General features: G+C 40.2%; 1 protein-coding gene across 3 annotated transcripts; it reads left to right on the forward strand.

Moving 5' to 3' along the window:
• The first annotated feature begins 1,533 nt into the window (after positions 1-1,533).
• Positions 1,534-13,705, forward strand: cth (cystathionase (cystathionine gamma-lyase)). Of its 3 annotated transcripts, none has more exons than XM_086046196.1 (13): positions 1,534-1,830; positions 3,364-3,445; positions 3,691-3,786; positions 3,868-3,977; positions 4,184-4,318; positions 4,420-4,477; positions 5,415-5,492; positions 6,693-6,845; positions 7,624-7,745; positions 8,013-8,065; positions 8,572-8,713; positions 9,957-10,028; positions 13,061-13,705. In XM_086046196.1, the coding sequence occupies exons 1-13, from the start codon at positions 1,648-1,650 to the stop codon at positions 13,076-13,078; spliced, it is 1,302 nt and encodes a 433-aa protein (XP_085902322.1). In that variant the 5' UTR covers positions 1,534-1,647; the 3' UTR covers positions 13,079-13,705. The 3 variants fall into 3 exon arrangements, with proteins under 3 accessions (XP_085902322.1, XP_085902323.1, XP_085902324.1); XM_086046198.1 differs by lacking the exon at positions 13,061-13,705 and adding an exon at positions 12,301-13,022 and having other exon boundaries at positions 1,611-1,830; XM_086046197.1 differs by lacking the exon at positions 9,957-10,028 and having other exon boundaries at positions 1,535-1,830.
• The last annotated feature ends 280 nt before the right edge of the window (positions 13,706-13,985 follow it).

The following is a 13,985-nucleotide window of genomic DNA, read 5'->3' on the forward strand; positions in this document are numbered from 1 at the left end:
ACCACCCATAATGCAAAGGCCACTGTTATTCTCTGTACTGTACTATGTACTGTATTTACAGTATATGCATCAATGTTGCCAACATTATGTTGGTCAAGAAATTGCAAACTAGTAGAAAATGCAGGGTCACACACTGTGAACCAAGTAGCAAAGTTAATATCGCTGGACGTGGGTTGAATACCTCTACTGTTCAGGCCACGTTAAAGGTTTTTTATCTCCTAAAAAACTAAGTGATACATTTGGAGGCACAAGAGTTCTGCCTGATCCCAGCGATATTTACATTTTCACTATCTTACTCATAAAAGACTCGAGTTTGCAGAAGGTGTTAAAAAGCAGTGTAGCAAATAATAATCAACAATTACAATGAGTCCGCTGATAGTGTAGTGGTACACACGCCTGAGTTGTGTGCGGGCAGCGTGGGATCGATTCCCGCTCAGTGACAGTGTCTATGTGTGCCCTGCGACTGGCTGGCGACCAGTTCCGGGTGTAGTCTGCCTTCGCCCATTGACGGCTGGGATAGGCTCCAGCAACTCCCCGCGACCCTATATAGGATAAGTGGTTTGGAAGATGACATGACATGATGACATGACAATTACAATGAAAAAACAACAAATTCATGGGTCGCACATGCATGAGTGTAGGATTTTTTTACTTGCACTGTCACAAATTTTAAGGGCAAAATGCCACCATCTACGGGCAGTCCAAATGGTCACAAACATTAAAAAAAAAACACAGACAGGTGTACAGACATTTATGTGGTTCACATTGTCAATTATGTTCAATTAGCCTTGCCGGGCCAGTTGAATTCTGCTGAGCATAATAAAAAATATATAAAATATAACAATCTAACATTACCACCTACAATAATTTTTTTTTAAAAAGACAAAAGGTCAAGGTTATTTGACAGATTCCCTTTGGCCTACATTAAGAAGTTAACACAAGCTAATTTATTCCTTCCTACAACTTATTCATTGCTGTAACTAAAGCCATATACACCTTTAAATATACATTTATCTTTAACTATATTTTCCAATCAAAGAGACGCCCAAACGGGAACTTTTAACGTAAACCTTTATTTTGAAAAACTAAAAGCTGCCGAGAGATACTTCATCTCATCGAGCTTAACGTGAGCGTCGAGGTATTCAGAAGCCGGGAAGAGCTGCCGCATTTTAGATATAGTTATTACATACAGTAACGACCCGACTGCATTCAATGCCTTACATAGATTCTTGCTTCAACCTAATTGTTTTAATAAGTTTATTGCAGTCTTATAAAGATTTTGGATTCCTTATTGGGTTTTGTCAAGGAAAAAGACATACATTTAATACTGCTACGGCAGTTTGCCTCCTGCAATTTATCATAATAAAAAGTATAAACTTATGAAAATAAAAAATACCAAACGAAAAGATTCAAACGACAGGAAACATTAGCGGAGCTCTCCCGCTGCAACAACGCGCTGGTCACGTGGTGTAGACGCCCCTGTAGCCCACCAATCGATGCTGCTGTAGTCCTTGATGCCGGATGCCAATTGGCTGAAAGAGACGAGTACTAACGTACTATATGGGAGCGTCTTCTTAAGGACGGCTGCGATTGCGCAGTCATTTCCCGTTCAGGTGTTTCTGGTCGTTTTAAGTGTACCACATAGCAATGGAGAACGACATTGAGGGCGACCAGAGCGACTCTTTTGCCGGGTTCAGCAAGCCCTTCAAGTCGTTTGCCACCGATGCGATCCACGTTGGACAAGAGCCGGAGCAATGGACCTCCAGAGCTGTAGTGCCGCCGATATCGCTCTCTACAACGTTCAAACAGAGCCAACCCGGAAAGCACTTCGTAAGTACAGTCTCGTGTGGATGACTTGAACTGATAATGAAAATGAAAGTTCTAATACGGCATTCCTCTTTTCTAATGAGGCCAGCGTGGCTTTGGCGGTTGGGTGTTGCATCAGATTTAATAAGGATTCTGTTAACAGCTTCCTGGGTCACGTCCATCACAGTTACATCATGTGTATTATATTTCGGTCTTTAGTCTTTACACATGGGCCAAAAGTAAAGAAAAAATACACATGAAAGAGGGGGTTTATTCTTTTTCTCTAGTGGAGGCTGGCACCACAGATAACTCCAATAAATCCATCGCTCTTTGATGAGATACAGCAGTACACACACAAGTTCCAAATTCTCAAATCCATTTCTGCTGGTTTACTGACCTTTGACATTGTTTTGTCGACTCTGGTATGCTTGACCCCACGAGTGTGCTCTTGTTTTACATGGGGCACACATCCTATAGACATAGTCAGAAAGCCCATTATACGGCTTGTGGGATGAAGGCTGAAGTCTGTGGGCTGTTGAGTGTATTTCAAATACATGAACTAAACAGGTTTATCTTCATTGCTTCTCCACACATGGCACAGTTCACAGAGATGTTTGTGTGTTCCTTTCAAGGCAAACAGTAACTCAAATGATGTGAATCCACATTTGTAACGTGTACAGGGTTTGGGTGTCCTCAGTTTTGAGATTACCCCAATTTGTACAGAAGTCGGAACACACAATAGTCCAATCGTTTACAAACACGAATTTCCCGGAAACCTTCAGGTGTCCTTGTCGTAAAGAAGGGTTCCGCAAAAAAGTGATTATAAAATTATATGATAATGACAAAGCATTAATCTAATGTCCCTGCATACACACAACATTTTTACCAAGCGATGCTGAATAAATATTTAATTTCACAAAATTTGGTGAAACTTTATTCTGTTAAAACTGTCATGAATATTTAAGTTGAAATATTGAAAAAACATTGAGGGGTTACACACGTTAGTTGTTTTTTTATTGGAATTACGCTCATGAGGATGTCCTTGGAAAAATGGTTTGTTTTTTAATCAGAGTTGCCAATGTCCTTTGTAATCATTACATCTGGATAGAATCCATATAAATGAATTGCATAATCCAGTTACTTATTGGAGAGAAATAAAAATAACTCCCTCATTCCAGAGCTCCAACCCCTGGTGCTTTTGACTGGCAAACTAAGAGATGTTTTTGTCCCATAAAGAATGTTGTATCTGTTTTTGATTTAGAGCAGAGGCACAACTTTGACTCTCCAAGTCAAATCTTCCGCCAGCGAATAAGAAAATGCGTTGCAACAATCTTTTGGTAAACTAATACAGGAAGTAATGTGGTTTCATGTGGTTTCAGCGGTATTAAAAGCGAAGTTGAGGGATGTGTTGCTCTGAGGGTTCTTTAGCAGACTGGTGCGGCAGGATACGCTTTATCCACTGATAAGCAGTTCAAAAACGGCATGCTTTGTTTAAAGTTGCTTTAATGATTGGTCTTTTTTTTAATTTTTTTTTTTTTTTTTTAATTCTTCATACAGGGCTATGAATACAGCCGCAGTGGAAATCCTACAAGAGACTGTCTTGAGAAAGCTGTGGCAGCGCTGGATGGGGCAAAGCACTGTAAGTGTGACAGCGTGTACACAAGTGGAAATTCCGAGTATGATCACAATCCATTCCAGTATGCATAGTTGGATACATCCAGCTATGCATTTTATATAACAGTTGTCCTCATTTGGGTCGCGGGATGAGCTGATGCCTGTCTGAGCTGAGTTTTCAACGAGAAACGGGACAAAGTCGCCAGCCGATGGGGCACATAGTATCCAGACAAACAACTATTCACACTTTTTTTTTTTTCCCTTCTGCAGGCCTTGCTGTGGCTTCAGGACTTGCTGCCACAGTGACCATCACTCACTTGCTGAAGGCGGGAAATGGAATCATCTGCATGGATGATGTTTATGGAGGTGAATACTCACTCAATACACACTCAAGTGAAGATTACGTTTTACGAGCTGGCGACATTTTATGCTTTGCGACTTTCCAAGGTACAAACCGATACTTCCAAAAAGTGGCTGCCGAATTTGAGCTGCAGATCACCTTCGTCGATTGTACCAAACCAGAGCTACTCAAGGCGGCTCTCAAGCCCAACACTAAAGTAAGTGCAGAATACTGTTTTAACTTTTGGTCACCTTCCAGCAGGCTCCACAAATTGCATGTTGTGAAACTGTTTAACCAAGCTTTTTTTTCTTGCGGGTGTGTACAGTACTAGTGCGATGCATAAGTGTTTGTTTTTCACTTTATTTACACAATCAGATATATAAGTGTTTTTCAGCCTTTCCCTGCCTGTTGCTGCTTATGCAGATGGTGTGGATCGAGACTCCAACCAACCCCACTATGAAAGTTGTCGACATTAGGGCTTGTTCTGACTTGGTGCACGATCACAACAAAGACATCGTGGTTGTGGTAGACAACACCTTCATGTCTGCGTACTTCCAGGTGTGACAATGAGATGTGGTGTTCATTTTGTTCAAGCTTCAAGTCAATGTGTAAAAATGTCTAGATTATGTATTCACTGTTTACTTTGTGTCCTCACTCAGCGCCCTTTGGCTTTAGGAGCAGATATTTGCATGTACTCAGCCACCAAATATATGAATGGTAGGTAAGAGTTATCTACTTTGCATTATACTCATAAAAGCGTCTTTTGTCATTCTGGGCCTGCTCTACATAAACGTCAGTTTTCTGTCTTTAGTTTTTGTTTATCATAAACTCCATCATATATAGATGTTACTTTTTGGAAAGGGTTAGGGTTAAGTTTCGACACAATTGATGAAAGTGTTTGTTTTATATATCGTCACTATCCAATGACAAGCACGTACCTCCAAATGTTGGTTGTAATAGATACTAGAAGAGGATATTTATTACGTGGCTACAGATAATCATGTCTGTGGCATGGTGAAGCAGCATCAGGCACATTATATAAGGTTATGTTGAACCCTATGTTCTAATTATACGGTGAACAACTGGATGCATGACCCAACTCCATGTTTAGTGTAACTTAGATAGCAGCTGTCCTGCAAGTCTGCAAGTCAGGAGACGTTGGTCGGCATTCCATGCATTTGTTTCCCCTTTTTTTTTTTTGCAAAACTAAAAATATGACACTTTGTTATTGTAGAAAATATTGCTACAACAGGTCTATAAAACACAAAAGGTCACAAAAAAATGAAGCGCAATGTGTGTTGGTTTTTTTTTTTGGCTCCTCTCCTGACTCACTCCACACACATCTGATAGTGTGTCCTGTACCATTTTCCAGAAATAACTTTTTCAGGCTTCTGGTTGGCTAAAATAGCCTTTATATTTAGGAGTTTACAGGGCTTGCTTTTTAAAAATGTTATATTATTTAAATGCAACTGGTATTTTTTTTTGTAATACCGTGGACTTTGAATAGGAGGAACGTTTTTTTTTAATGACCCCTTACTTATGGACATAGCATAAATGTCACTCACCCCATCTGTATATATAATGTCAAATATTTGCTGACTCGCTTAGATGTCTTTTGGTTTGATCCACATTCTGTCTTTTGTATAATCGGCAGGTCATAGTGACGTGGTTATGGGCCTCATGTCAGTCAACCGAGAGGATCTGTATGACCGACTAAAGTTTCTACAGAATGGTGAGTGAAAGGATCACATTGGGGCAACTGTGGCCGAGTGCTTTTGAGTGAGCCACTGAAACCCCAGTCTGTGCTTCACTATGAGGGGTTAAATGCAGAGGACGTATTTTGTGTACACAAGTGAACAAAATTGTTGGTACTCCCACAGTGGTCACAGAAATAACTTGAATCTGACAAACATAATACTGAATCAACATTTTATGAAAATAACCAATGAAAATCAAACATAGCTTTTGAATTGTGGTTCATGAGAATTATTTAAAAAAAAACGAACTCATGAAACAGACCTGGAAATAAATGGTAGTACCCCTCAGAAAAGACTGAAAACAATTTGTCCAACCAAAGATTGTCGTTTAATTAGCATCGGAGGAGTCTTCAAACTTGTAATCAGTCAGTCAGCCCATTTAAAGGATGACAAGTAGTCGCTGTGCTGTTTGGCGATGTCGTGTATACCACACTAAACATGGACCAGATGAAGCGAAGGATAGATTTGTCTCAGGAGATGAGAAAGAAAATTGTAGACAAGCATATGAAATGTAAAGACTACAAGACCATCTCCAAGCAGCTAGATGTTCCTGTGACAGCAGTTGCACATAATATTCACACATATAAGGTCAACAGGACTGTAGCCAACCTCCCAGTGCGTGGCCGCGGGAGGAAATTTGATGACAAATTGAAGAGAGGGGTAATACGAATGGTTGCCAAAGAGCCTATAGAACAACTTCCCAAAACACAAAATGTGAACTCCAAAGTCAAATCACATCATTGTCAGAATGCACCATCCGTCATTTGAGCCCCACATCCGTCACAGGGTGTCTTGAATTTGTGCAAGGTATAATTAAATCTCGACTATCAAGGGATTCTAGAGAGAAGTATGCTAACCAGTGTGAGAAAGCCTTGTATCAGTCGCAGGTAATGGGTCTCATAAGAGGATAATAAATCACAACACGGCTAAAGAGCAAAACATTGCACTACTCTGAAATGGCCCTCAGTCAGAATCAGTTCATGATTCACTGTTGTATTTGATGTACTGTTGTGGTTTGAATGTGGCTGTAGGGTGAGAAGACAACAGGAAACATCTGTCAGGCATCTAACACCAACGGCTCTTAAGTATCAACATACAGTGTGTTTGGATGAATGAGGCTTTTTGTAAACTGGTTTGTAAAAGTGTTCTCTTCATGTGTGTTTCTTTCATTTTAGCTCTAGGGGGCGTGCCATCCCCTTTTGACTGCTACCTGGTCAACCGTGGGCTGAAGACGTTGCATCTGCGCATGGAGCGCCACTTTAAGAACGGCATGGCCGCAGCCAAGTTTCTAGAGGCCGATCCGAGAGTGGAGCGTGTCATCTACCCAGGTCGTGTGCGCTAATCGTGCAGCTGATTCCGTACACTACATGATGACATAAAGGGCAGCGGTGGCTCAATTGGTCGTCAAGTGAGCGAAGGGTTGCAAGGTTTGAATCCTGGCTCCAACTACCCACTGTGGAAGTGTCCTTGAGCAAGACACTCAACCCTAATTTTCTCCCGGTGGGCCTGGCAGCACCTTTATATAGAAGTAGCTGCCCATCAGGGTACAAATTGCGTAAGTGGGTGAGTGTGATGCTTTGCTGTCGATAAAGTGCTGTAAGTGCACACTATTACCTTATTAAGTACGTTACGTTCATCCATCCAACCTTCAATATTCTTTACAGCTTGTGCTCATTAGTTGGGGTTGGAACATATCCCACATGTAGCCAAACAACCTTTCACACTAACATTTGTGTCTACTATGGACAGTTCTGAGCCTTCAGTTAACCTAACATCCATGTCAGTTTTGGAATGTGGCAGTAAATCGGAGTACTGGATAAAAACCACCTAAGCACAGGGATGGCATGCAAACTTGGATCTATAGCACTCGTTTTTTAGTGCCCACTGAACGCATTTTCATCCACAAACATAGCACCGCTTACACTATGCTCAGAATGTAAAAACGTATTTAATGAACCTCTGCATTTATGAAACACATTCAATTAACTTTTTACTATTCAATTAATATGGAAATAATTCTTTCTTATTAAACGAAAGCGCACCCACGCATGTGGTAATGACACCATTTGTCTACTTTATTGACAGTTCCCCCCTCTGTTGTCGCAGGTCTGCCCTCACACCCGCAGTCTGAAGTGGTTAAACGGCAATGCTCGGGATGTCCTGGAATGATCACCTTCTACATCAAAGGAAAACTCGAACATGCCAACACCTTTCTCAAGAGTCTCAAAGTGATTAGCCATAACATTTTCTTTGAGCCATTCAGGACTGTCAAACTATAGTTGCGCACACATGGAATGAGATTATTGGTTATGTATGCCTTTGTCTTTTGCAAACTTTTATCATAAACAATAATCTTTGTAATGTCATGTTGACTTTAAACCACTGATATTTTATTTTTTATTCAGGGTCTTTAAAACTGATCAGTGTTGGTGCATTTTACAATGGCCATGTACTATTGTGATGCCACCAACTGTCTTCTCTTCATTTTTATTCAGTTGTTTGCAGTGGCCGAGAGTCTTGGTGGTTATGAAAGTTTAGCGGAACATCCGTAAGTATTATTACATAATATTTATTATTGTTAAATACGGTTTTTGGTCAAAGCTCGGCTCCGGTCTTCCTTCCTAGTAGATAGTTCATATGCATTACTGAAAAGGGTAAACGGCAGAGCTGTAATGTCAGGTAATACGCCACAAGAGGGAAGCAGAGATCAAACAAGTTGAGTTTTAGGATGCTAAGAGATGAATACCATGTTCTTTTTTTTGGTTGTTTGCTTGAATTTTAAGCACATAAACTTAAGCTATTTAAATTGACTTTGTTTATTTTGCTATTTTCCCTCCCTTTGCTGCACCTGCTTTTTATGCCTAGTAATTATCAAGTAATCGTTTTACATAGTGTTTTGGTCAGTACATATGTGATTGTATCAGTCCTGAATAGTGTTTGAACCTTTTGGAAAGTTGGATCAACCCTGGGCTTGTAAAGTGTGCCTGTTCTATTTGCCACACTCATACAAGGAAGTGTCTCACCTCAAACTGTCACCATCTTCTTCCACCGCAGGGCAATTATGACTCATGCGTCGGTGCCTGAGAAGGAAAGGAACATCTTGGGCATTAGTGACACTCTGATCCGGCTTTCTGTGGGACTCGAAGATGAGGCGGATATCATTGAAGATCTGAATCAAGCACTTGATGCTGCTGCTGTAAGTTTCAAAAGTGCAAAAGCAGGTAGCTGCAGAGTGTTTTATAATATCACAATCTTTAGATCCATATCCAAATCTGGAAGATGTGGAAAAAGTATTTTGGTATGAATTGTGTTGCTATCAAATGCTTTTTTTTTTTTTTTGTATTGAATCCCTCTGATTTCAGCCCACCAATTCGTTAATTGTTTTAGGGCTGTTTTGTCAGTGGATAAAATACTTTGCCCTCATAAAGGTTCACATTGGGTGTAACTGGTGAATTAAATTAATTTGCGAATGTCACATTGTAGGGGGCTGTAAAAAAAGTGTAGAGAAACATTTTGCACATTTATGTGGTGTGTTAATTTGTAGACTCTGGGAAAATAGAGTACTACTGTCCTGCCTTACTGTCTTACATTTTTACTGCCAATTTTTCTTCTGCCAGCAATGTAGTGTGCAGCAGGCGCAGTACTATAAATCAACAGAATTGCTCAGATTTTTTCCGCTTGTGTTACATTAGCATAATTATCTGTTAGTAGGCTCAATTTGTGGGCCCTGTATAAAAAATGTGCATATGCTAAGAGCCCTTTACTGCGTCACTCAACAGAGAAAGGACTGGAAGATTTGACAGGAACACAGTTGCTAAAAAAAAAAAAGAAAACTATGAGATAAGGCTGTTAATACACATTTATCCAGAAGCTGAATTATGTAAGAAACTGTAGCACTATTTCATTACCAACTCAACTGCTAAATGCAGTCATGATTAATCAGTGTAAATTGATCTTTGATATTTTTAGTCAAGATTGTGTCACTATAACCTCAAATTGTACGCTTGCACTTTTGAATACCCCCAAGCCCCCACCCCCCCAAAGTCAAGGTTGGATTAAAACCCCTTCAAAAGCGACGATTAGGCACAAAACTCAACTGTGGAAAAAACGTCTGATTTAGCGTTTTGCGTTTAGTCACTTGACCTACTCAATTCGTCACCACATTTGTCAAAAGGAAGGCTCGAGGAAAAATTGTGTTACTTTGTTGGATGCTGTGGTATCTCCGCGCAGGCATTTACTGCCACATGACCGTCCATCAGACACAAGATGTCTTTTTGTGCGGACTAGTCATAGTTTTTTGGGGGTTTCTTTTTCAGTTTGTACTCGGTAAAGCCTTCAGAAAACGCATTCTGTCTTTGTATTCATACACACGATTTGTAGATTTATAGTCCATTTGTAGAATTGTGTATTTTAGCCGTAGTGTTGTATTTTTGCTGCAGAAAGACATCAAAGTCTTTGCAAGGCCAGCAGATGGCTCCTCCACAAGCGTCTTCCCAGAATCCTCTTCTCAGGTTCTGTCCTCTCTTCGATTTTATTTCCCCTCCCTTTCACTGTGCAGTGTTGTGCACCATTGATTTTTGCATCACATCCCTCCCCTTGTTTGTTTTGAATTACAGTGGACCCTCAAAAGTCCAACACAATCTGTTTCAGGACACTGGGCCGTCTCATATAGGAAACAATGGAGATGAAAATAATCTATTCCAGAGTCAAATTCTCACCATCATGAATTATTAACTGTACAAGCAGTGTTGTAAATTATTCAAATGTTCAAATAGGTTAACCACTGTCTGATAGTTTCCGTTTAAAGTGAAATTAAAAATATCGTGTAAATATGACAACACATAACAGTGTATTGGAAACAAGCCAAATTTCAATTAATTAAAAAAAAAAAAAGTATTTGTAATTGGGCTTCAATATCGTGAAAAATCCAGACTTTTTCTCAGGCCTCAGACACTCTGGGCGTGAATGCAATGAAAACAGGCACTGCTTTCAACTGTCAATTTAATAACATTAGTACATCTAGCATATGCCTGCCTACACATCCCGATATGTTGGAAGCCTGGAAATATATCTGCTTAAAGCCTCCGGTGGCTGAAATATATCCCACCAAGTCATCACAGGGCTTTTCTATGTAGCAACAAGAGGCGCTATCCACCAGCTAGCTCACAAGCTTCCAGACCGGTTGAGAGATTGTACAAAACATCACCTTCCTTGCTAAGTTTTATTTTGTTGTTCGGGTCCACATAACAGAGACGCTTCAGGGTTTGTTCACTGTATATTGAACACAGCCTGTGGCTAACCTGACAGACATTTTGGCACATATTTCTTGCGACCAGTGTTTTATCTTGCAACATACAATAGCCCGAATGACACAATATATTTAACACTTGAGAATTTAAATAATGACCCCAAGCTGTTCTGAAATTTGTGGCATCCAGGAAAGATGCATTTTTGGAGTTGTAGGCATGGCTAGCTAACCAACTGCACGCTGTCGCAATTACGCCGATAAACGAATAGAATAAAGGTGCTCAGTTCTTACATCATGGAGGAGGGCCAACTCATGACAGAAATCCCAAGTGTGTCACTGGGTGTCGTTTTAGCCATGCATAAAAGATCTCTGAAATGGTGAAGGAGTTTAACACCACTTTGCCACACTTCAGTACTACACAGTTCTCTGTCTGTGCACGTTTTTAGCAATTATCTTCAAACATGCACTGTATACAACAAATCTAGGAAATCACTATACAGTGATTATAAGTAGAAAGAACATTTTAAAACATTTAAATGGGAAGTCAACCCAAACATATTTTTGTCAAGAATATGTTCTATGCAGGCCCACTAGTTGAAACAAGGCATTCTGATAAATGTTGTGTTTGTGGAATAAGAGTTAATCCACCCGTTTTTAGCCATATCTGGGGGCGGCCGTTTTGTCACTTTTGTCGACTGAAAATGACATCACAACTGCTCAGGGCTCAGGTAACGACCAATCACGGCTGACCTGTTTTCTGAAGCTGAGCCGTGATTGGTCGTCGATCGACAGAAGTGACAAAATGGCCGCCCCCTGAGATGACTAAAAAAGGGTGCATTTTGCTGCTTAACTCATATTCCACAGACGCAATATTAATCAGAATGCCATGTTTCAATTAGTGGGCATGCTAGGAACATATTCTTGAAAAAAATGTGTTTGGGTTGATTTCCACTTTTAGTCTTAACTTCAGTGGTGGCTTATTGCTCCTATCATTCTTAATTGTTACACAAAATCAAGCTAATCACTGCATAGTTCACATTTTCAGCAATTATCCTCAATCATGTATAATGTGTTGCTGTTAATCTCTTGGAATGTTTTTTTTTTTTTCATTAAAAAAAACAATGATGAAATGAAGTTAAACACAACCTTTGTTAATCGCTGTGATAAGGTCTCGAGAGTTTTGCTGACATTCTCACATGATTCCCTGAAAATCTTGGCCTGTGTGTCAATATGGTACGATCGTTGGGGCATAGCAATTTTGATGTTCCACTGTACTCTAAATAACCATCTTCAAGCCAAACCATCCATTTAGAAATAATGCAATTCCCCCCCACCCACCTCCTCCCACCAACCGATAAATTGCACAGTTTCTTGGATGTAATTTAACACTTTATAATAGATTTTTAGCACATGGTGTTAATTGTCCTTGAGTGAGCTGATTTTGGCTCTCTTCTCACAATTTCCCACTCGCTGCCACACTGCCAGGAAGTAAAGTGTCATGTCATGTCATCTTCCAAACCGCTTATCCTATACAGGGTCGCGGGGAGTTGCTGGAGCCTATCCCAGCCGTCAATGGGCGAAGGCAGACTACACCCCGAACTGGTCGCCAGCCAGTCGCAGGGCACACACAGACACTGTCACTGAGCGGGAATCGATCCCACGCTGCCCGCACACAACTCAGGCGTGCGTACCACTACACTATCAGCGGACTCGGAAGTAAAGTGCATTTCCAAAAATTGCCCGGCTGATGCTCTCATGCAGTAAACTTCCATGTCATACTCCAGCTCAAGTCAACACTCAAATAACATCTGCGGAGTCCTCCATAGGCCATTTGTAGCAAATGGGAATTGGATTGGCACATGTCTGTGGTTGTGTGAGAAGGCAACCTGTGATGAGCGAGGCGATAAATTGAACCAGACGGCGGTTCCGATTGAAGAAGTGGAGCATCCTCATTTTACTTTTGAGTCTCAAATTTGGCTGTTGGTTTACGACATGGAGCTCTCGATTTGGGGCGGATGCCATACATAATAAAACTGAGCGGCTGTCACTGTGGTGGGCCGGCTGTTAATCTGCGTTTGACTCCCAAAACACAGGGCCCCCCCGCCTTTACTCATCAAGCAAAGGCGGGAAGGAAGGATATGACGGATCATACTCATTTTTGTGTGTGTGGAAACCACATCATTTTATTACCAGCATCTTATTAAAATGTCTGCCTGTTGCTATGTGGATGCGTGTCATTACTGAGTGTTGACTTCCATCCATCTCTGTTGTCTTGTTTTTATTTTTTTTTTATAGAATCCAAAGAAGAATTAGTGTCTGCAGGGCTTGTTCTTCGGGATGAATGTGCTTAAACGAAGGTAACTTGCGCATACCAACATGCAGTTACCTCAGTTAAGCACACAAACAGAAAATATCACTCAGTGTTCTTCACACGATGCAAATGAAACATTTTGTGATTTCATTTTCGCTTTTGATGCAGCTTTTACTGGAATATAGCAACATTATTTATCTTATCTGAATTTACTTGGTTTTTGTGTACATTTTGAAATGCTTCAAATGAGCTAAATGATACATCTTACGCCATCGAGATTGAAGAGTTTTGTTGAACGTGATATTCTGTTAAGTGATCTACAGATGTATGTATCATTAGAATACATTTCCGTATACAGTATACATTTTCTGACGCCACTCTGATTTATCACGAACCACGCACGTGCTATAATTCCAACTCCAGTACAAGTAGCGCATATGTCCGTCTTTCCTGTCAGTCAACACCTTATTACAGAATCTAACTTTTTATAAAACATGTCCATGCCAAAAACAACTTTCTGTATATTCATTTTGAAACGTGTGCAAGAATGACATAATATTCTTCATTTAACTTGATTTGTCATGAATGTTAAATGGGATTTTCTGACATTTAATAAAAGATTTGCTTAATACATGAATAATGTTGTCTTATTCGATAAAGTCAGATATTTTTTTGATTAATTCATCAATGCAAAATAATAATAATAATAATAATGTTGTTTTGGCCTTCTGCTGCTGTTGAACTGATTTTCACATTCTCAATGGGCTCAACACACAACAGCTGCAAATAAGATTGGGCATGTTCAGAAGCTAAATTAGCAATGCTAAGAATTTAGACTTTACACTATAGTAACATGACAACTATGAAGAGAAACATTAGCATCGGCACTACAACACGGGTGTTGGCCTG

The sequence above is a fragment of the Filicampus tigris genome, chromosome 12, assembly GCF_054856515.1.
Source record: "Filicampus tigris isolate MCC_2025a chromosome 12, RoL_Ftig_1.0, whole genome shotgun sequence".
Lineage (NCBI taxonomy): Eukaryota > Metazoa > Chordata > Actinopteri > Syngnathiformes > Syngnathidae > Filicampus > Filicampus tigris.

Excerpts from the sequence above, each read along its gene's own strand:
- cth (XM_086046198.1), top strand. The coding sequence starts at position 1,648 with ATGGAGAACGACATTGAGGGCGACCAGAGCGACTCTTTTGCCGGGTTC. Across the intron at positions 3,446-3,690 it reads GCTGGATGGGGCAAAGCACT|GCCTTGCTGTGGCTTCAGGA; the intron begins GTAAGTGTGACA and ends TCCCTTCTGCAG. Across the intron at positions 3,978-4,183 it reads CTCTCAAGCCCAACACTAAA|ATGGTGTGGATCGAGACTCC; the intron begins GTAAGTGCAGAA and ends CTGCTTATGCAG.